The following is a 22,254-nucleotide window of genomic DNA, read 5'->3' on the forward strand; positions in this document are numbered from 1 at the left end:
CCTTCAAACAACACTATTTCATAGGCCCTTAAAAACACAGAAGCACCAACAGGAGTTTCTTGGTGACTCATAGCAAAAAAGTCACCCTCACTATCCACCATAATGTTTGAGGCAATGGATTTTTGGGGTTAACAAAGAATTTCATGGTGAGGTCAGACACCCTTCCTACAAATTCAACCCAGCTGAATTAACCAACCTATCAGGGCTTTTCTCTTGAATAAATATAAAACTCATTGTCAAAAGATCTTTCAAGGCATATCAGAAACTTACAAAAATCCTTAAGTTTTCTTAATGGTTTTCAGATTCCATATGAATTTAAGTGTAGAGGAAGATTAATGACATCTGGTAGCACCACAGAACTGCATAAGGTATACAAACAAAAACAGCAACTGATCCACCTTCCAATCTGCAGTTCTGCAGGCTCACTCTCTGGAGGCTACTTCCACCAAACTGGCAACAACTGTGTATGAACATGCCATAAATTTGGAAAAGCCAGGGAGCCACCATTTCTAAATAATGGTTTTGCCCAACAGGCTTTACAATCCCTTTGACTAACAGGTTAGGATTTGTATGTCTTTAGTCAAAAATTTAACTTCATAACTGGGCGGGATAAAAAAAAAGCAAGGAGGGGGTTTATATTACTTTAAAACTGGACCAACATTATGGAAAGGAGAAAGGAAGTCTTGAGAGGTATTTCTTGGTTACACAGAAGTGGTAAAGTTGTCTTAAGAGTTACTTCTATACTAATAAAGGAAATTTTTGGGAAGGGAAGTGGAAAAAAGCAGTAAGGAAGTATTACTTTTCTTCTCTCAATGTAGACAAGGTAACATTAGAAGTACAAATCAATTAGAGAAACAATATTAAACCAAAGTTGTGAAGGACAAACATCCCTCCTCAAGAGAACGATAATTTAGCTCTGAGTCTGCACATACAACTTTAATGAAAGGTGAATCCACATTCTGAAAGCATGATGTCAGAAAGTCAACACAGACCCTAAATAGGAGCTCAATGATCCCAAAGCGTACACTTTGGCTCAAGCCTAGTAAGGAACAAAGTCTTCTTACTTGTTGGTAATGTGAATTATTAAATACCTGTCCAGGAAAGCATTTTTGGTATCTAGGTAGTGTAAATTTAAGCCCGTAACTTATAATTACTTCACACCAAGGCTGGATAAAGATACATTGCAGGAATACGCCTTGGACCATTTTCAGAACAAGTTCATCCCAAACAAACATTCTAAGTTACAGTGGACAAGATATTGCAACAATAACCCTTAGTAGCTACCAAAAAAGACAACATTACAGAAGTCCTAGCCTTAAGAAAAGGGATCTGAGGCTCTCCTTTATTAAACTAGTGACTACAGAAAAGATCTGATTATTAATCTGGTCTAGGGCAGTGGTTCTGAATCAGGGGTGTGTGCACTTTTGGAGCTACTCATGTCTTTCGAGGGACACACACATCTAGATATTTACATAGTTTTACAAAAGGCTACATGAAACACTAGTGAAGTCACTATCAAAAAAATTACAGAAACAATTTGCTTAAACCGCTTTGCATGCTTTTTATAAACTGCAACTTGTTTTATGGTTAAAAATTAGACAGTAAGCAATAGGTAATAGTGTTCTGTGACATTTCCATTTTTGGATAAGGTGAAACCCAGAGATACCCAACAAGAGAGAGAGAGACCCTAGCAAGGGATACAGCAATCTGGAAAAAAGATTGTGAGCCACTTTAGGGATTGCAGCTGGGCATCAGCCTGACAGCTTTGATAGAGACTTGTGCTAGACCAGCTCACACTAGTATGCTAGACATAGATGGGTGGACATTGCAGCACTGGTAGACGCTCACACTAACCAGACAAGCTTGGAGCCAGAGGAGCCGCAGCTATTCCTGGGGGAAATCTGAACACAGAACTTTAAAATTCTGCAAAAATGTGTGTGTTGTGAACTGAAACTGATTTAAATTATGTTATATTTTGGTATTTTACTCAAAATACAGATGCTTAGGACTATGGTTACACTACAGCAATCTGTCAACAGAAGTCACTGTTGGAAGAGATTCCTCAAAAGAGCGCAACCACATGGAAAAGCCAATCAGAAGAATGTGATTCTCTGTCAGAGTGTCTGGACTGCCCAGCTGCTCTCTTGACAAAACAGGCACCCGGAAGCACAGAAGATAGGAATGCCAACTGTTCTGGGTGACCTATCTTTCAAGAGAAGGCCCCTCCAGAGTGCCTGCACAGCTCACCTGTCCCAGCTACAACAGAAACCTATCCTTGATCCTTACTGAATGAAGTTCTCCAATAATCCTCCAGGTTATCAGTATCATGGAACCAGGTGAGGCACAGCATCACAGAAAGTTACAGGAATACAGTTTGGGTGAAATAGAGAATTAACAAGGTATTTCATGCAGTTGGATGGAAAAAAAACTACATTACTGGGACAAAGGGTCCTGCTATAGTTCTATGGCCACCTCACATGCAAGCTAGGCTCCCTTTCATGTTATGATATTCAGTTTGTTAGAAGAGCTGAGAAGTTTTTGGAAAGCACCTGAAGAGTAGGTGACTATATTTAAAGTTATAGGCTTTAATACCTTGAACGAATTGAATATTTGTACTAAGGCTCTCTCTCTCTAACAGAAAAAGAGCCAACCACACAAAACTCAGTTCTACAAGCCACTGATCGCTAAACTACTTTAAGTTCTGTGAGTTTCACTTACTTTGTGAGGACATGCTATCGTTCGTGGAGCATCATCTTCTTTAATTTTTCGTGGCTTCATTCTTTCAAGACAAAAAGAAAACACTGGTAAGAGTGTAGAAGTAACTTTCCTAAAAAAAATTGTTAGCTTTAAATTTTTTTTTAAAAATTGTTCAAGTTGCATATACATCAACTGGACATGAAATTTAATGTTGCATTGAAGATACAAAAAAAAAATCCCACAGAAACAGTATTTTCATGTTTTGAGAAAGCAGTTTAGTCCATGCAACAAAATTTTAAGATCAAAATCTTTACATAAAGGAACTCTCAGATACAGACTACTTTACAGTTCAAAACAGAACTGCAATTGACTGACAGTCAACAAGCAACTAACACAAAAACTAGATTTTAAAAGCTGCAATTAGTTTTAACAGCATTAACAAAATATCAATTTAAATGTGACTAGTTTGATGCTCTCTTCTACATTTTCAAAACATACCAACTTCAATTACAACATAGAATACAAAGTAGTGTTCACTTCATCTTTATCATTGATTACAAATATATGCACTGTAAAAAAAAGATAGTATTTTTAATTCACCTCATACACATACTGCAATCTCTATAGCGTAAGTGCAATTTATAAATGAAGAAAGTTACTTTGCTGCCCGCCCCCCACCAACTTCACTCAAAAAAACAAACTGTAAAACTGTAGTGCCTATGAAGTCAATTCAGTCCGACTCCTTGTTTGGCTGACCAGTAAGACAAACAAGTTTACATTTATGGGAGATAATACTGCCCACTTTAAAAAAAGAAGTAAACACAGGCCTTTGCGTGGCACTTTTGTATCAGGCATTGCAAGATATTTATGCACTAGATATGTAAAACATTTTTATGCCCCTTTATGCTTCAACATGTAGATTGTATCTTTCTACCCTTTTTGTAAAAGATGCTTATGTCCATGTTGCACTTGAAATCTATGCATTAGAAAATAAAGAAAAACATGCAAAACATTAATAAAATACCAAATTTAAATTTATTAAAGTGCAATTGTGACTTTTTAAAATCTCAATTAAGATTTTTATAATCACTAGACAATCCCAATTGAAAGTCACCTTTGTAATCATCTGAAAAAGGTACGTTTCCTCCCTTACAGTAAATGTGATTTTTTAAACATGAACTTTCCACATGTATTCTGTTCTTGGTGCCTGTGCCCACACAATCTGTTCATTCTGTTCCTGCACCCTAGAGGTCCTCCCGTTCTTCAGTTCCTTCACAACCCCAGAAGAGATGTTCATATTAGCAAGAAAGCAAGCTAAATTATGGAATCCCTAGAGACAACACCTCAAAAGGGCCATAGTTAAAATGTAAAAACTGTTACTGCGAAGTGATTTTTTTTTTATGTTGATTCCACTTTTGGTAACTAACAGTTGTTTGCTTGGAGGCTGGCAGTAAGAGTCTTACTTAAATAAGTGAAAGCATATTAGCACTACAGAAACTGTTATTAGACCTAGAAGCCTCTACCAAATTGTGGCTTGTAAAAGGTATAGACAAAGCTCCACATAGCTGCCCTACACATTTCAGGGGTGGCAATTACTATTCAAAACAGGCAACAGGGACCACTCAGGTTTTAGTGGAAGAAGTACTTTTGTGAGCAGGCAGAGCTAACTTATCCTTATACAACTGGAGGCTCAAAGTCTCAGAAGATATTTTCTGACTCTTAGCCCTCTTGCAAAGACCAGTCTTGTGTTCTTGAAAGTTTCCCCCTACTAAATGAACAAAATCTTCTGTTTAAAATCTGCCTTAATATGAAGCTTCGGTGCCACTTTAGGACAATATGTTCCTAAGTCATGTACTGCATGTTGCCCATCTCAAGTTTAAGGATATCACTTACAACTGTTCTTGAAACAAGCCTCCTTGGATACAGCGAGATCTCAGTTGCCTGTGCATGCAATCTCTGATGAGCCCAGGGTCCGCGCAAAGCCCTTGAGATTCATCAACCAAGAGGGCCTGGGACTGGGAGCCTGGCACAGAAGCGAGGCTGGTGGTTGGGGGCCCTTCTGTGGCCCAGATTCTAGCTAGGCCAGTTGAAGGGAGGGAGAGCTCGCAAGAAGGCTGGCGGCTGAGCCAGGTGATGAGCTGGGCTGGCAGTCCGGAGCAGGGGCAGTCAAACGTCATGTGCCACTGTAGGACTCTCATGAAAATGCTCTATATTGGGGGTGAGGAAACTTTTTATAACAGGCCCCCCTTTTCATCCCTGCAATTAGCCCTCCAACCTATCTACTATAATCCAAACCAACAGAAGTTTCATATATGTTCATATTTTAAAAAAACCACGACTTTCAGCACATAAGAAAATAAGTACAGTAAATTCTTTCATATCTGGCATTCTATCATCCAGAACTCTCAACTAGCACTTTAACCATAAGTAAATTTTAGTTAGGTTTTCCATAAATACAAAATAAGCACAGAAAATACAGTGTAAGTTTACAGTGTACAATACTACTGTTGCTGGTAAATAAGTACTCTGCGTGTGTTTTATTTGTTTAATACCTAATCTTGTTTTTCTTTATTGTTTATGCATTGCTAGATATACCTCTATTGTCCAGAATATTTGAACACCCAGCAGGCTCCAGGTCCCAGAGCTACCACATATAAAAGAGTTTACTGTATGTAGAATGTAAAAAAAACTTAGTTAAATCAGTATATAAATGTGAATATACATTCATAAAATCTAACATATTTCAAAATGTTTACTAAAACTGAGTGCTTTATTTTATATTCACATAAAAATAAAACTTATCTTGCTGTTTCCAGACCACCCCCACCCCCACCCCCACCCACTCTCCAGCTTGGGGGAAAACAGCACCCTACTGTTTAAAGAGCCTGCTCCCTCTCCCCAACTCCAGGGCAAAGTTCAACAAAAGAACAAAACCAAAGATTAATGTAATTGCACTTAAAAAAAAAAAAAAAAGCCTGAACTGCCTCAGAAGCTGAACTAAGGAGCTGTCCCAGTAGAAACTTATCACTGCTCTACTGCCTCTGCCATATGTGCCTCCCAGCTTGCTTAGGCTAGAGACTGGACTGTGCCCCTCCAGGGGGCTGGAGGGCTGGCAATACAGGTCAGCCTAGCCCAGGGATGCTCCAGAGGCAAGCAAGGGGAGGAGAGTAATGACTGGATATGAACCAGACTGTCTCCTGACAGACAGAGGGAGGCAGGCAGGCAACGCTATTGAGCTGACAGAGGCTGCAGGAGGCAGCAGAGGACCCCCACAGGGGTGGGGGAGGAGAGGGAAGAACAGCCAATTGTGCTGCAACCCCCCTTTTGAAGTTTTGTACACCTCTGCTCTACATCTATTGAGAAAATTTTCCTGCTCATGTAGTTAATCCACTTCCAAGAAAGGCAGGAGCCATATGGTCAATAGAAGCTCTCTTGCTGACAGAGTGCCAGTGTAGATGGACCTCAGTTATACCAGCTTATGTTGGTCAGGGGCATAAAAGTACCTAGCAAAAAATTAGGAGGCAAAAATTTTAAGCTTCAAGTTTCTAAAATAGCTCATTTAAACAAACAAACAAACAAACAAACCAAAACAAAAAAACACAACACCATCTATCCCTGTCCATAAACAGAATTACAGCTGTTTACTTCCACTAGGTTCTGGTACCAAGCAACCATGGAATTGTTAAGGGAAACTTACACTGAAATGCAACATCTCAGCTTCCTGAGGTGTCCACCAAAGAGATTAGATTTTTTTTTTTTAAAAACTGAGCAAGTGAAACAACATCTTTAAAAAAAGGTAGTGATAGGAGAATGTCGGAAGGTTGGCTGAAGTTGAACACCATACATGAATGTACATTCAGTATAAAGGCCTTGCTGAGCAGCAGTATATGTTATAGATGTACGTGGGAAAAAAAAAAAAGTTTTTCTAGGTTATCCAAGGACACCTTTTGTGTTAACGGACTCTCAGATATCTGTGGGGTTGTAGTTTAATCATCCTCAGAACTTTTCTCAAGGATCAGTAAAAAGCATCCATGGGGTATGTGGTAAGGCAATTTCCACAAACCATTACTGTGTGTCCTATTAAATTAAAGAATGGAAGTGCCTACAGCAGCCCTCCAGAACACTGTCTATCCGGTTTTCCTGTGCCCTCTTGAAGTTTGTGTGCATTTTGTACACAACAAAAAGAGGAAAAACTATTAAATCTAGCAAATTATGACTGGTTGTTAAACCATGAAAACGGCCCTGGGACTCTGAAGTGAAACAGCCGCTTTCAAAATGTTAAGCCTTCACGCCCTTCGTATGCCCTAACCAATGGTCAAATTTAATTTCTCACTTTTTATTCTCTTCCTGTTTTGTACTCCATTCCCTTTACCTTGATTAAGACAGCTGAGTGCAAGGGAAAAAAAAACTCAGTCATCAGAAAGCTTTAAACGAAGAGAAAATTAGAGATTGATCCTGCATCATTCAAGTTGATAGGAGTTATTCTCACTGACTCAACCACAGTACAGAGGCCCTAAACATCTATAGGCAGACACTAAAGGATTAGGATCTGTTTACTGTGCCATCCACATGTACTTTTATAAGCTGAATTATACACACTGTCCTGAATTTTCTCAAAAATTTGCTCTATGAACTTTCACACCAAAACAAAGGTACAGTAAACTTTCATATCAGCCCCAGGATCAGGAGGTTGCCGGAGAGTCAAATATTCTGGCTAATAGAGAGGTATCTTAGCAATGCATAACACTAAAGAAAAACAAGATAACATATTAAGAAACAAACAAAAATGTAGGCAGAGTACTTTACCAACAGCAGTACTGTACACTGTGAACTTATACTGTATTTGCTTTGTTTATTTGTATTTACTTTCACTATACTGCACTTATGGAAAGCTTAACTAAAATTTCCTTCTGGTTAAAATGCCTGTTATTTGAGCATTCTGGATGACAAAACGCTGGATATTGAAGAGTTTACTGTAATAACAAAAAAGATTTATTGAAAGGGATTCTATATGACTGAAACCACTGAAGTATTCACTATTTTAGTCCGGTTTTGTCCATCCTATCCAATACAATTACATTAGTAGGCAGTGACATGAATTATTTTCTGACAGTGATTAATGCACAAAGACACAAGTCTAAGGCTTGTGAATTTTTCCCCCAGCATTTCTAAGGTTTTCAGAATGCAGTCATTCCCATGCTATAAGATTATTCCATCTGTTTTTAAAGACTCAAGTGACCTCAAGGAAAATATGAATTGAGGTTGTAGGTGCCCAAATCTTAATTTGCCTATGGGTTTCTGGTACCACTGGTTAGAAAAAAAAAAAAGTTCCCAATAAGCAAATAATATTTTCAGGTTATAAGTCTCTTTTTCTTTAAGAATATATGTAGTATTTTTCACGTAAAAAGATCCAACAGAATCCATGTCACAGTTAAACTAAAAAACTTCGATCGAACTCCAACCGGGGCAACAGACAATAAAAGAGAATATTGAGTATTCACACAATCCATAGTATAACATGCAATATTTTCAAGAATTCACATTTAAAAAAAAAAACAACTAGGAGCATTAAATTCTGTAGCCAAGTTAACCACTCTGCTATAAGTAGCACAACAGAACCAAATATTCAAAATTTATTTTAAAAGCAAATGAACAGCCAGATGATAGCCTAACAGGTACAGCCACGACAATACATAATTAACATACACACACGAGATAGCATGCAGAACTAAACTTGCTTTGACAAAAAACTAGGTAATCCTCACAGAGGATTCATGCAATGTAGTCTTATGTTTACAATTGATAGCAAATGTAGAACCAAAAACTTTGTAAGTATAGGTTGAATCTCTCTCGACTGGCACCCTCAGGACCTGACCAGTACCAGATGAGACAACTTGCTGGACAATGGGAGGTCAGCATTTTCTAGCACATTATCAACACTTCCACTGCTTATTGGACTCTCAGAAGCCACTTAGGGCTAAAATTACACAATAACACCACCACAGAACTCTAAAAGCCAGGACTGGTAGCTGTTAAAAAAAGCCACCTCATGGGACCACAGGAAACTTGTCCACACCCATGTTATGTCATTATCTGACTAAAATCATGCTGGATGATGGAGTATGAGGGACAAGAGAGTTCCAGATTAGGAGAGGTTCAACCTATAGTTACATCTTGTAAGCACACAGGTGGAACCACCTTGAGTTAATGTTCAGGCTAAACTTTGTACCTGTTGCAGATTTTCATTTACATTTTTTATTGGAAAATTTTCAAAAAAATTCCACAGTTAAACCATTTGCCTAGCATCAGGACATGCAAAAATATATATTTTTGCCAGTACTAAAATATTCTTACTACCATGTAACTGAAACATTGATGTTCTGCAAACAACTTGCAGGTGTGCCATGAGTCTGACACTTTTTTGATATCATTCACTGATGGTAGATTTTCTATTAAAGCCAAATACAATTTTACTTATTCATTGCTGTGATACCCGATTATATGACTCCATTTTGTTTCTGCTATGTAAGCTGCCGGGTTTTTTTGAAGAATATTTTCATAGGTGTTCCACAAAAAAATATTACTGTTTGGTGTTCCATGGGTCACAAAAAGTTTAAGAAACACTGCTCTAGTGCCTCTACACTCTGCTGATATATGACTAGAGGGTGGGCTTGGAAAAAAGGCAGTCAGTTTGCCTTTTGCTATCCTGGTGAATATCTGCCCAAGTTTGGCTAAGATGTAAGCCTTTGGGTAGAAATAACTGCAGTTTGCACATGTTCAGTCAAGATGGTAGAAGCTGGCAGCTTTAAGTCAGATTTTATAGGCACTACACATACTCGGTGCCACACAGTTCCTACAGGCCAGCAGACCTGCCCATACACTTTCTTCAGGTTTTGCATAGGCCACTATGAAAACAAACATGTTTCCTGCAGTTGCTGCTCCTCCTGGGGAGCCACTATCATACCACACATAGCAAAAGATTAGATCCTGGTCTCAGTGTTACTCTGCTTGCAACTTAGCACCACAGAAGGGAGATAATTGATGATTCATAGGAGGAGGAAGAAAGAGACAAAAAGCCCCTCATCCTTAATCAAGCACTCCTCCAGCAGCCAGCCCAGGCAGAGAGAAAGGGGTGGAGCCAGAGCAGGAAGGGAAGAGGTAGCACCAGTGCCTCTTCCAGGAGGATCCTGCTCAGTGCAGTACTAAATCCCAGATAAAGCAGCTACAGCCTCCCACTGCCAAGGCTTAGCTGATGGGGACAATGGCCTGAAGACCTTGAGTCCCACAGTCCTACTTGTCTGCTGTCCTGGAAGCCAAGGCCATGCTGGCAGCCAGGCACTCTCCCAGACAACTGCTGTGCTGCACTAGCAGCATCCAGTTGAGTGTTGGAGGGTGCTGGTGCAGTGGGAATACAGAACCCCCTTCCCCCACAGGAAATGTGGGGTTAGGGAGGGGACATGGAGAGCACAGAGGACCCTGCCTGTGTGGACTCTCCTAGGTAGGACACTTGCCCCACACCTCACACCCCATCCCCTGAATGGGGGAAGTACCAGTCATCACAACGGAGTAGGCTTTGAGCAACAGAGCTGTGGAAGGGGAACAGGAGCAGAAAAAGCAGAGAGAGAAGGGTCTATGTACATTCCCCTCCAGAATCTGGAATGGAATCTAGTACTCCCCTGTCATCTAGCAAACAGCTTTGAGTCCCACTGGAAAAAGTACAGTAGAACCTCAGAGTTACTAACATCTCAGGAACAGAGATGGTCATAACTGAACAAAACACTGCTTGTTTTAAAAGTTTACAACTGAACATTTATACTTAATACAAACTTTGAAACTTCACTATGAAAATGAAAAATTCTGCTTTCCATGTATTTTAGTTCATGTTTAATAAATTCCTGTGCTGTATGTGTCTATATTTAAAAAGAAAGTCTCTGCTGCTACCTAACTGGTCCCAAATAAGGCGCGTATTTGAATGGTCAGTTCATAAGTCTACTCTAGATCTCTTCCCCCTCTAGTGGCTAGCCCATACAAAGAATAAGAGCTGACTACTAGCTATTAAATTCGCCATTAACTCCAATGGCAGAAGTCTGGGTTGTGGATCTACTGTTCCCAAGCCTTGCTGACAAATTCCATCGTATCACACCACATATCTACTATGTATCTGAGAGAGCTAGTTTGTTCAAGTACTCTCCTAAATGGTAAGAGCTCAGACCACCAGATCTGGCATGCAGGCTCCTCTTATCCTAACTTGAAACAAGGTCTGGGCTTGGTTACGACAAGAAAACAAGATGTGCCTGGGGAATGGGACTGCTTCTTGTAAAAACCATACAGAGAGAGAGAGAGACAGACAATAAGCAGGCAGGTGAAAAGGACCGACTGGGGGTGCACCCCATCATCTGAGATTACCCCAGCCTATAGCCTCCCACCCCCAGAAGCTTCTCCCACGCTGCCCCAATTTGCATGGGAACATTGCTAACTGTTTCCCTTTATCAGAGAGCAAGGGGAAGTGCACAGTTTGTGGCATTCCTCATTCTGGCTGGAGAGTGCATTGGCAGATGAACATGGACCTGCTTCACCTAGCTGACATGCACCCTCCCTCAGCTGTGCACAATGGAGCTGCAGTGGCCACAGAGTGGTGCTTCTCATCTGGCCCCAAGCCGTGGCAGTAAGATAGAGCTGGGATACTCCTCTCTCCCTGGTCCAGCCTGCACACTGTGCCCTCATCCCCTGCCCCACACCATCCTATGAAATATGTACATTTTCCAAAAAGCAAAGATTGAGTTAAGGACCTGTGCAGCACCAGGTAAATCTTTCAATGGGCTAATATTACTCAAGGGCTCAAAATTTAGGAAGTACCAGAAACAAGATTAGCTTGCTACTCACAGTCGGTGCTCATGTAAGTTGGATGCTGTATCATAATGCATGGGGACAATGAGCCAATTTAAAAAGGCACAGGCAACCTGAACTAATATTTTCTGATGTTTTTAGTTTTGGACTATGCAACTGTCCTTTTGAGGTTAAGGTTTGTGCACTAATATAACTATACTGCAAGAGATATTTTCTAAGAAAAAAGGATCAGACTGCAAAATTAAACATAACCTATTGTGGAAAATTAAATTTGAGAGAGTGCTGCAAGTTGTAGAAGCCACAAATACTGCTGGTGGTTGAGGTGCTCAGGCATAAAAATAAAAGGAATACATACTCAACACTAACTACGGGCTGTTCTTATTGGGCTGGACAACTTTTGACGGTTGCGCAGATGACTGGTCAAGCCTAAACAGGAAGTAGCCCTCTCACTCAAATGCATTTTTAGCCTCAGGCAGTCTTCCAAAACAGCAATAGCAAGGACACGTGTAAAGATGCAACTTTAAGATACCCGATTTCCAACATAGACACTAAAGATGAGGGGTTGGTTTGTTTTTTAAACTCTAACATTTGGGAAACAGAATATTCTCAATATTATGTTTCCAAGGACTCAAGTTCTTTTTAATTTAATTGCTTGTTTCACAGGCTCCTTATGTGAAGTAATACAGGCCACAGTGGAATCAGACAAAAGTAATTAGACAGCTTGTATTCACATTTTGATGGTTTAATTTAAGAAAACTATGGACTCATGATCATTTTAGATTTAACAGGTACTCTATTATGACTTACCTAGCAAATTCAGCTAGTTGCTTGGGGTCTGAAAGGTCAATACCAGGTATTCCCCCAGGAGGAAGTTTCTTTCCTGTCATGTACTCTGAGTAATCAGGTGGAGAGTTCTCACCAATGATCTGTTCTTCTACCACTGTTTCATGGTCAATATCTTTTTTATCATCTGAAACAGACAAAATTAAAGTGGATGTTTATATATATTTTAAATGAACCACCACAGAAACTATCATTAGGCACATTGCATAGTTAGCATTTCAGTGCAAATGTGTTATTTGCCATGAGTCAAATTCTAATGTTTGCCAGCCAATTTCAATGCATTTCTACATTCTCATTCTACCTGTAAGGAGTCAACAGGAATCGGAACAGTTTCACAAGTTGTAAAGACCACAGAGTATGTTTTCTGAGGCAGGGTGAATACATCCACACACCTTTTAATCAGACACATACAGATCAAATAATAGTGCCAAAATGTCAAGGAACAACAAGAACAATCCTAGAGATGAAGCATATGCTTTCCAAAATCCACCTGTTATCTGAAAATGTGTGCATTTTTAAAAAAAAAAAAAAAAAAAAAAAAAAAAAGAGCATGAGAAACTGACATAGGCACCCCACCCCACTCAGAACAAAATGCCTGTGTGACCCGGATAAAAGTATAATGCTCCCCCCATATTATTTTTGAAGGCAAAACACCAAAAATCTAGTGGAAGATTTTAGTAGCCAGAGCCCATAGATATATAAAAGATAACAGAAGACAAAAGAAAAATACATCTACTTTACTATTAACTTATACGTTTCCCTACAGCAAACCCAATATGTTTAGCTTAGGCCTTGTCTACACCTAAGTCAAATTGGCAACATTGCTCAGGGCTATGAAAAACAGGTAGTATAGGGTGCTAAGTTTATGTTGACCCTTCCCCACTGTAGCTGCAGCTAGATCAACATAAGACTTCCTTCAGTAACCTAGTTACTGCCTTTCAGAGAGGTACATTACATACAGCTATGGAAAAATAAAAGAAAATAAGAGTCCTTCCATCCCTATAGGAAACTGTTGTGCCACAGTAGTGCAAACAAGGCCTGAAAGGGATCTCTCTACTGCCAGTGTTGGCAACAATCCTGCCAACTCTATCAGATTTCCATATAAACCACAGTTTCACACCTTCGTATAGGTCCTACAAGGAAAATCGATCAATTGCCGGAGAAGTCTTTTGGCCATTCTCCTACTCACACAAAAGCAAAGAGGGGCTTCTTCCTTCTCCAGAATGAAGACCAGACTCTGCTCCCACTTATCTATTCCACAGTAGGAATAAAATATAGTGATCATCTTTGACCAGTAAGTTTATCAGAAAGTACTGTCTGCCAGATGTGACAAGTTTTCCTTTGGATTTCCTGTTGCTACCAGGCCAAGGAGCAGGGAGGAGACCCTGGTGCTGCTGCTCAAACCACACACCTGCTGATGGTTTCACTCCGCTGACATTTCACAGCCCTTGCGCCAGCAGGAGATCCTAATAGCAATCTTCAGTGTGTGAATACTTAGGACTTGTCTCGCTACCAATTGAATTATACTATGGCAGTCAACTCTGCAGGTTTAGTGAAGACCCACTAAATCAACCCCTGATTGCTCTCCCATCAACCCAGCCCAGTAAGTAGACCTAAACTATGTCAACTTCAGTTATGCTACCAACATTATTCAAATTCCATTGCTTAGATTTCTTTTTCCCCGTGATGCTAGGAAGTATTCATCATGTTTCCTGCAAGGACAGGGGTCTACAACCAAAATAGTGAGAAGAGCCCTTTTTTCCAAATTCATTTACCAAAAAAAAAAGTACTTCAAAAGCTGCAATGCTTGTGAACATGATACAGTCCTTAATATAAAAAAAACAAACACCACACCACCAAACCATACTTTGTCACCCTATTTTAGGAACAGCACACACACACACACACAATGATTTGTACCAGTTAGATAGGTAAGTTACCCCCATCCCCAGGTTTAACCTCTCTCAGCCCCTAACCCACCTCCCACTCCTAGGATTTCCCAACCTGAGACAGAGTTCTGTATGCTGCCACTGCTCCTCTATTGCCACCACTTCCACCTGCTGCTCCCCCCCCCCCGGCCTTCTCAACATGGCTCTGGCAAGGCTGGCTCAGCCAGACCTCCCCACAGCTGTCCTGCAGCCTTAGAGTTCCCTTTTGTGCATTGTGTGGGTGGCTCCCTGCCCTGCCAGGTTCCTCTAAAAAACTAAACCCTGTTTTAACAGCAGACTTTATTTAAGCAGCAGCAGTCTCCAGAGCCAGAGGTGGAGTCAACAGCAGCAATGCTCGGAGCCACAAGTGGCTCCTTAAAGAGCCATGTGTGGCTCTGGAGCCGCAGGTTGCCGACCTCTGTGCCAGGGGAAAGAGAGTGGTACCTCCCCTTGTCCCCATCTGTAAGGAGTCTTCCCAAAATATAAACCATAGCACTGGAAACCATGGAGTATGGGGTACCTTTCTCTGCTCATAGCGACTCTGCTAAAGTGGACAGTACATATACAGTGTTAGAAATACACATCTTGCCAGCATAATCCTATTTCCACTGTCCTTCCTATTTAAGGTAACTGTCACGCCCCCATTTTCCCCATGAGTGAGCTCCAGAGTTACACCTTTCAAAAAAAAATCCAACTCTGCAACACAAAACAGAAAGGAGCAATGAAGGGATCAGAGTAAACACCTCCTCACAGCTTTAACAAATGGTAAAGCAAAGGAAGCAGAAAGAAAATGTATTAGATGGGGCAGGAGTGAGAAAAGATTACAGTGACCAAAAACAAAAAAGCAAGATCGAACTAGCCAGAGTTAGATGCTGTAGTTCAGGGTGGTCCAAATACAGGTCCATGGCCCCATGACCCACAGGTTGATTTTTCTGTAGCCCATGAACACTCAAAAAGTCATTTTTATAATAGGTAATTTAGAGAGGTTACATATGCATGACAGGCTCTGAAATTCTAGCGTCACATACAGTATTTAAAAAAAAAAAAAAAACCCACAATAACATCAGCATGATACAAGTGGTGATTGTTCCTGCAGTGAGGGCAGGGAACTAGACTTGATGATCTCTTGAGGTCTCTTCCAGTTCTAGTATTCCATGATTGTATGACCCCTCCATTAGTAAAGTGAGACTCCCAGCCCAGGTCCTGCAGAACCAAGGATGCATCATGCATGTGTGAGGTATCGGCACCATGAGACATGGCAGTCAGTCTCAGGCCTTCAGCTGAGCTCAATCAAGCACATTCAGATTATGTTCCCTCTCTACTGGAAACCATGGATAGTTCATGACACATTGGTTGTGGGTCTCAGTAGCTTCCCAGCCTGTCTCTTGCATCCATGGCCACACTCCTGCTCCACTCCCTCTCCTCTCTTCACTGTTCTGACACGGGGCGGGGGGGGGGGGGTGTCTTCTACTTTAATGCAATTTCTAAAGAAATTGAAGCATGTTTTCCACTGAATGCCAGATAGCATTTGTGAAAACTGGACATGCAGAAGGTGCCTAATTAAAAGTACTGAATTGGGGAATACAATTGCAGTCTGATCACTCCCTGGAAGTCTGGGACGGGGGCCATTAATAAACCCCCAACTATGATTTCTAACATCAAGTCCTGCTTCTTCCCTTAAATTTTACTTTCCATTTCCCTTATCTGTGAAATGAATGGTCTCTCTAAGGGCCTGTTAAGTGCACCCTGTTCAGCAGTCACATACCATAGGAGAGGTGTTGCTGTGTTACAGTAGAAGTCATGGAAGAATCATCCAACTAGGATTTCAAATGGGGACTATAAGAAGAGTGGGGGGGGGAAAAACAGCAAGGACAGGATAAGAGCACCCTGAGCAGCAGGTTCAGCAGCAGATGGGCTGGGAAAAGGAAACTAAACCAATAAGCACTCTGCACACCAAACAAGTCGGCGAGGGAGTGGAGAGGCTGAGCAGGGAGAAGGCAAGGAAAGCACTCAGCAGCAGCTGTGCTGGGGCAATGGGTAGTGGGGAGGAAACTCCATAAAGACTAAACAAGGGCAGAGAACTCCGAGGCCAGCTGAGCAGGGAGAGGGCAGCAAGGAGGAAGCTCACTTTCCCCACCCTGGGCTAAGGTGCAGGGAAGGGGACTAGATAGGGTGAGGTACCAAGAGGAAGGAAGCAGAGAAACCAGCAAGCAAGCAAACACAGCAAGCTGAGTGGGGTAGTTTCTGGAGCTGGCACACATGTTGGAGAAGGTATGTTGAACAAAACAAACTGCTGGGGGTGGGGAGGGACACCACTTATGGGACTGTAATTCAAGGCTTGCTTATGTTTTATGCAGATCGGGCCTCTTTGCTGCTTGCCTCGATCTGCTGGGTTGCCTTCCCAAATGCCCCAGAACCTGCCCAAACCAAACCATACTAAATGCATTCCACAGTATGCAAAAGCAGGGAGTGGAGAGGCAGGGCCACCACAGCCCCAGCATTCTCCTGCATTTCTGCGGCTTCTCTGGGGGTTTGGGAGAGGGGGGAGAGAAGAGCCTCCCTTTGTCTTACTGACAAGCCAGCCATACTGGTACCTGAATAAAAAGCACACTCCATGATTTTCAATTTCTAACCCTGAAAATAAACATTAACAGGAAAAAAAAATTCTTGAGATGAACAGTGTTTAACATGAAATGTGAAGTAGAATTTCTATTCCTTGAAAAAAATGAAAACCTGTTATGTTGTGTGCCTACACCCCATTGCTGTGCTGAAAGAATATTAGGTGGCTTTATGAGACAATGCAATGAACATGGTACGCCCAGTATATAGACCAGTCACCAGCCAATATTTTGATGGGTTTGGAAAGCCAACAATCAGAAACAAAAGGATGTGCTATTTAAAGTGTAAGAAGCTGCAACGGCAAGCCTTACTGCATCGTATGAGCTCTGATACTTGTGAAAAAGAACAAATCATTTACAGACGGAGAACTGATACAAAAATGTACGGTGAAGATGGGATAAGTATTTGGGGAAGACAAAGTGGACAGATAATTTAGAAGTGTGTCACTGCCTTCACTTAAATGGTTGCAAGAAAAGTCAACTTAATGAGCATGTTTCTTTCAAACTGAAAGACATAATGAAATAATGTAAATACTTTTCACCAACGTTGGACAAAAAGTACAGACAAGAGCACCATAAGCCAAAATGGTCATATTCACATGTACTGTAGGATGAGGATTTTGTGGTACATGAAGAACTAATCAAGATGAGACCCTTGGATGATAATTCAAGAGATTCAGACATCTGTGCAGCTCTTGATTCTGCTGTCAGTGAACACGAAGATTTTTCAGAAGTGCTTCTGTACTGTAACTGATGGTGCAAGAGCCATGATTGGCAGTGAAGTGGAATTAATTGGTTTGCTGAAGGAAAATGGACTGGACTGTATCACACTATACTGCATTATTCACCAAGCAGCATGTGGAAAGATATTACAGATGGGGGGTGTCATGCATGCAGTGTTGCCATTTCTAAGTTCACTATGCTGACAATAAATCTCAGAGACATAGGAAATTCATACATGTCCTCAAGAATTGAATGCAGAATTTAGTGACCACTCAAATATCAGGTGGCAGAGTTCCAGAAAGAGTCTTCAGCACTTCTTGCTCTTTGAAAAGAAATGTTTCCCAGTATTCAGAATGAATAACGTGGCAACACATATGAACATCAAAGTCAACTGCAAGATAAAGATTTTCGTTGCTGCCTGGCACTCCTGGCAGTCATGACAACTTACTTGAACATGCTGAACCTGATATTACAAGATAGGTTAACAGAATGATTCCCAGTTGGTTGGGTACACTGAAGCTTTTTGCAAGAAGCTGCAACTATTCAGTGTGGCAACATCTATGCTGCATTACGCTCTCAGAAGTGGAATGCAAATGAAGCACAGATTTACAAATTTTTGCTTCATTTGCATACCATGCAATCATGCTTCCAGAAGTGATGGGGGTGGCACCACGTAGAAACCCCATTTTTGAAAGAACCCTTCTTTCTGGAAACAAAAAGGAAGGGTTCTTTTGGAAACAAGTTTGTGATTTTTTTTTTTTTTTTTGTTTTTTAAACAAATCCCCTCTACAAGGCTGTTCTCCCCACCCCACCCCGAAAAAAATCACTTTTGGAAGCGCAATCTCATGAGAGTATGTAAATGAAGCACAAGATTGGTAAATCTGCGCTTCATTTGCATTTTCGATCGCTGTCACCTGCATTCCACTTTCGGAAATGGAATGCAGCATAGATGTAGCTTGTGTGTTTAAGGAAGAATGATCTTGCACACTTTGCTTCTTGTCATGAACTGAAGACAGATTATCAAGGCAAGGCTTTTCAAACTTTGTAGGAAAAAAAACCAACCGCGTCTGGTGAGTTTGACAAGAAGTTTGTGGACTAACAAGTTAGAGCCCAGTCTCCACTTGATTAACAAAATCCAATGGAAGCTACAGTGCAACAGTCACCAAATTTTCAGCTTGACCTGCGTAAACTGCCATCTGACCCCACTGTTGCCAACCAAAAATAAAAAATAAAACAAAACATTATCAGGATCATTTCTGGAAGTTTATCTGCAAGGAGTGTTTCGCTAAGCTAAGAGACATTGCCCTCAAATACAAGGAACACTGAATGTATCTTATGTACGTTGATATATATTATCTGTGATGAAACAGGTGAAATTCAAGACCTGAAAACAAAACTTAAAACGAAACACTGGATGCATGTCTTTGACACGCTACCACCAACATGGATATTAACAGGGATACTCTGATAAAAGAAAGACCTCACCCTCAGACCTCCTATTACTAGGAAAAATAAAATTAGCACTAGTTCAATAGAAATGTAATGTCTCCTTTTCATTTTCTAATTGTATCTTCTCTATTTAGGTCAAAAATTGTTTATGCATTTTTCATACAGCTTTGGAGGAAACAATTTTATATATTCTCCACCTCCATCCCTTACCCTGCCAAAAACAGTATTAATAAAATTTTTGATTATATTAGAAAGCTGTTCTGTTACAGCCCTATTATATCCACAAAGAGTATTAGTGTCAAAAAGCTTCATAATGTAAGAAGGAACCTTTACATACCATTACCCTAATGTGGTCTTACAAGATAAAATTATGTGTGGCCCACAAACTTTAGATCTTGTGTTCCTGTGGCCCATGATGTTGAAGATGTTCAACCACCCTGCTTTAGTTATTCATGCTACAGAAATGCAACAAAATGCAGTAAGAAGAACTACCATCTTTCAGGAAGGCAGAGAAGATTTTTCTTCTATTCGTGTGTTCAAAAATACAAAAATCATAACTCTCTCCAATTTGCAATGCCTTCTTTTAAACTATGCCACCAAGCTATTTCTAGAATTATTACTCCTAGTTTGAAATTTAAACTGATCCACCAGGTCAAATAGCAGTCCATTTAAATGTTTCATGGTGAAAAGCGAAACAGTCTTTTTCCAACCAAATGAACATAGTGTTAAGAACTAGAAATTCTTCCTAATCTTTTTATAGATGCTCAATTTTTCCAATGTTAACGATATTTTCAGTGGTTAACAAAAGGCAAATGTACAAAAATGCTCAACATTTTATAGCACCTACAACAGGAGTCACCCTTAACTTAGATATTCTAAATGCCTCTAGCTTGATACATCCTCCGAACAGTTAGTAGTTTATGAACAGCATTAAATGACATTCTGACAGGCAAAAATGGAACTAGTTTGCAGTGATAACAACCTTCCTAGAGGTTACAGGTATTTCTGGGTTAAGGTTAATGCCCCCTGAATGCTTGGAGCAGAATAATTTCTAATAGCCTTGCTTGTTTAAGCTAATTCTATACCATCTCCAAACTTCCAAACTGAGCAGTTTGGTGACATCCATAAGACACTGAAGTTAGTTTCCACTTTCAGCTGTATGTCAGATGAACTAGTCAACAAGATAATTGTACACCATATATTCCTAAAGAATATACTTTCTTCTAATAGCAGAAGCCACTGATTCCATTATGCTTATTTGCAGTTTAAGGAGGAGTTGTCAGAACTGTCATCTTAGCTCAGGAATATGCCTCTCCTTCTAAAAAGCCTGCCAACCAAGATTATTTTCACAAACAAGTGAAAAATCACTTCCCATCTGCGCAAATTACTGCATAAAACTAGTCACTGTGAGTGCCTACTGCAAAGCATGAAAAGTTGGTTTTGGTACCTAAACAAATAGTGATCTCTTCTTTTAGCCATGGAGATGAGCAAAACAAAACCAAAACATTATTTATGGAGTTTATCCAAGTGTTTTGGGGAAGTAGATAAGTAAATTTTTTCAGCACAGTAGTCTCTATAATGTAATTTCATCAGCATGTGCTCTAGTGAGAAACCTTCCCAATGTGACCTAAAACAAAGTAATTATGCATAAAGCAGTTCCTGAAACAACATTCAATGCGCCCCCCCAAGACAGCAATAGATCAGGCTTGCACCTCTATTAAGGAATATTTTATAAGCGAAAGGCCATGACTACCAGGTAGCTGTTTGCATCTGAAGAAGAAATCTGCCAAACATTTCCAAAGAGCCTGTTACGACCGTTAGAGTTGGTCTCTTTCTACTGCATGCTTGTCTGTGGTCCTCAACGGTTGCTTCTTTCCACACACAAAACCCTTTCGACAAAAGTTATTGGTACTTTTGACTTTTGCTTTCTGGCTCATGCAGGGCTGTAGGAAAAAGAGTCCCAGTGAGACTTGCAGTGAGGCTGGTAACCCCCAACCTATAGTGAGGGTGCAAGCTAAATTATGTGAGTAATCATCATCCTCTACTGTGTCTTCACAGAATCATAGATCTAGAGAGTTAGAAGGGACATACCCACTCCCATTGACTGTCAGATAAAAGGCCTCCCACAAATCACTAGAAACAATGCATACAGCCCCTCAACCAAGCGCAGCGTAAAGAACAATGAAATATTTCCACAGAAATCCTACAGCTGCTCAGGTGAGTACAGCATCACCGAGGCTCATACCCAGGCTATAGTAATTATTAACTAACTCCAAAGAAGTTGGCATGGGTGAAGACAACCTAGAATACCTTGCATCTCAGACACTGGCTGATGCACCTAGATCACCAACCAGCAGTAGTAGTAGGCATCCTTCAGTCTGCATAGACTATGGATCGCGCCCTTTAAAGTTTCAATTGAGGACTTCATTTACAGTGTCTATTGTGACTATAGAGACCCACACGAGAGCGACAGTCCTTGCTGCATCTCTTGCAGATGTAGTGGGTGTCTGGCAAGTCCTTATTGTGCTTTCTGTGTGCTCACTTCTCCTCTGCTAGCTGTCTGATCTTCAACTCGCCCTTCTGAAGGCCCTTGTGTAACCCCTGCCTCCATCTGCTGCGGTCGTCTGCTAGTTCTTCCCAGTCGTCCAGCTCGATGTCTACCTCTCTGAGGTCTCTCTTGCAGACATCTTTGTAACACAACTGGGGGCGTCCGGGAGGTCTTTTGCCAGAGGCTAGCTCGCCATACGGGAGGTCTTTTGGAATCCTTCCATCGTTCATCCTGTGGACATGGCCAAGCCAGCAGAGTCGATGCTGCCTGAGGAGGATGTGCATGGTTGGGATTCCAGCTTGCTCGAGGACAGCGGTGTTGGTCACTCTGTCCTTCCATGATATTCCAAGGATGCGCCTGAGGCAGCACAAGTGGAAAACGTTCAGCCTCTTTTCCTGGCGGGCATACAGGGTCCAAGTCTCGCTGCCATAAAGGAGGGTGCTGAGGATGCAGGCTCTGTAGACTTGCATTTTGGTGTGGGTGTACAACTTGATGCTATTCCACACTCTCTCGCTGAGTCTGGACAGAGCTGTGGCTGCTTTTCCAATCCTCCTATTTAGCTCAGTGTCCAACGACAGGGTGTCAGTGATGGTGGACCTGA

General features: G+C 40.9%; 1 protein-coding gene across 1 annotated transcript in view; it reads right to left on the minus strand.

The window, feature by feature from the left end:
* YY1 (YY1 transcription factor) overlaps positions 1-22,254 on the minus strand; it is a 47,984-nt gene that overhangs the window by 7,252 nt on the left and 18,478 nt on the right. Inside the window, exons 2-3 of the mRNA XM_074996518.1 lie at positions 12,352-12,514; positions 2,719-2,779 (exon numbers count right to left, since the gene is read on the minus strand). Of these exons, the coding sequence (XP_074852619.1) occupies positions 2,719-2,779; positions 12,352-12,514 (224 nt within the window). The remainder of the gene's footprint in view (positions 1-2,718; positions 2,780-12,351; positions 12,515-22,254) is intronic.

The sequence above is a fragment of the Carettochelys insculpta genome, chromosome 6, assembly GCF_033958435.1.
Source record: "Carettochelys insculpta isolate YL-2023 chromosome 6, ASM3395843v1, whole genome shotgun sequence".
Lineage (NCBI taxonomy): Eukaryota > Metazoa > Chordata > Testudines > Carettochelyidae > Carettochelys > Carettochelys insculpta.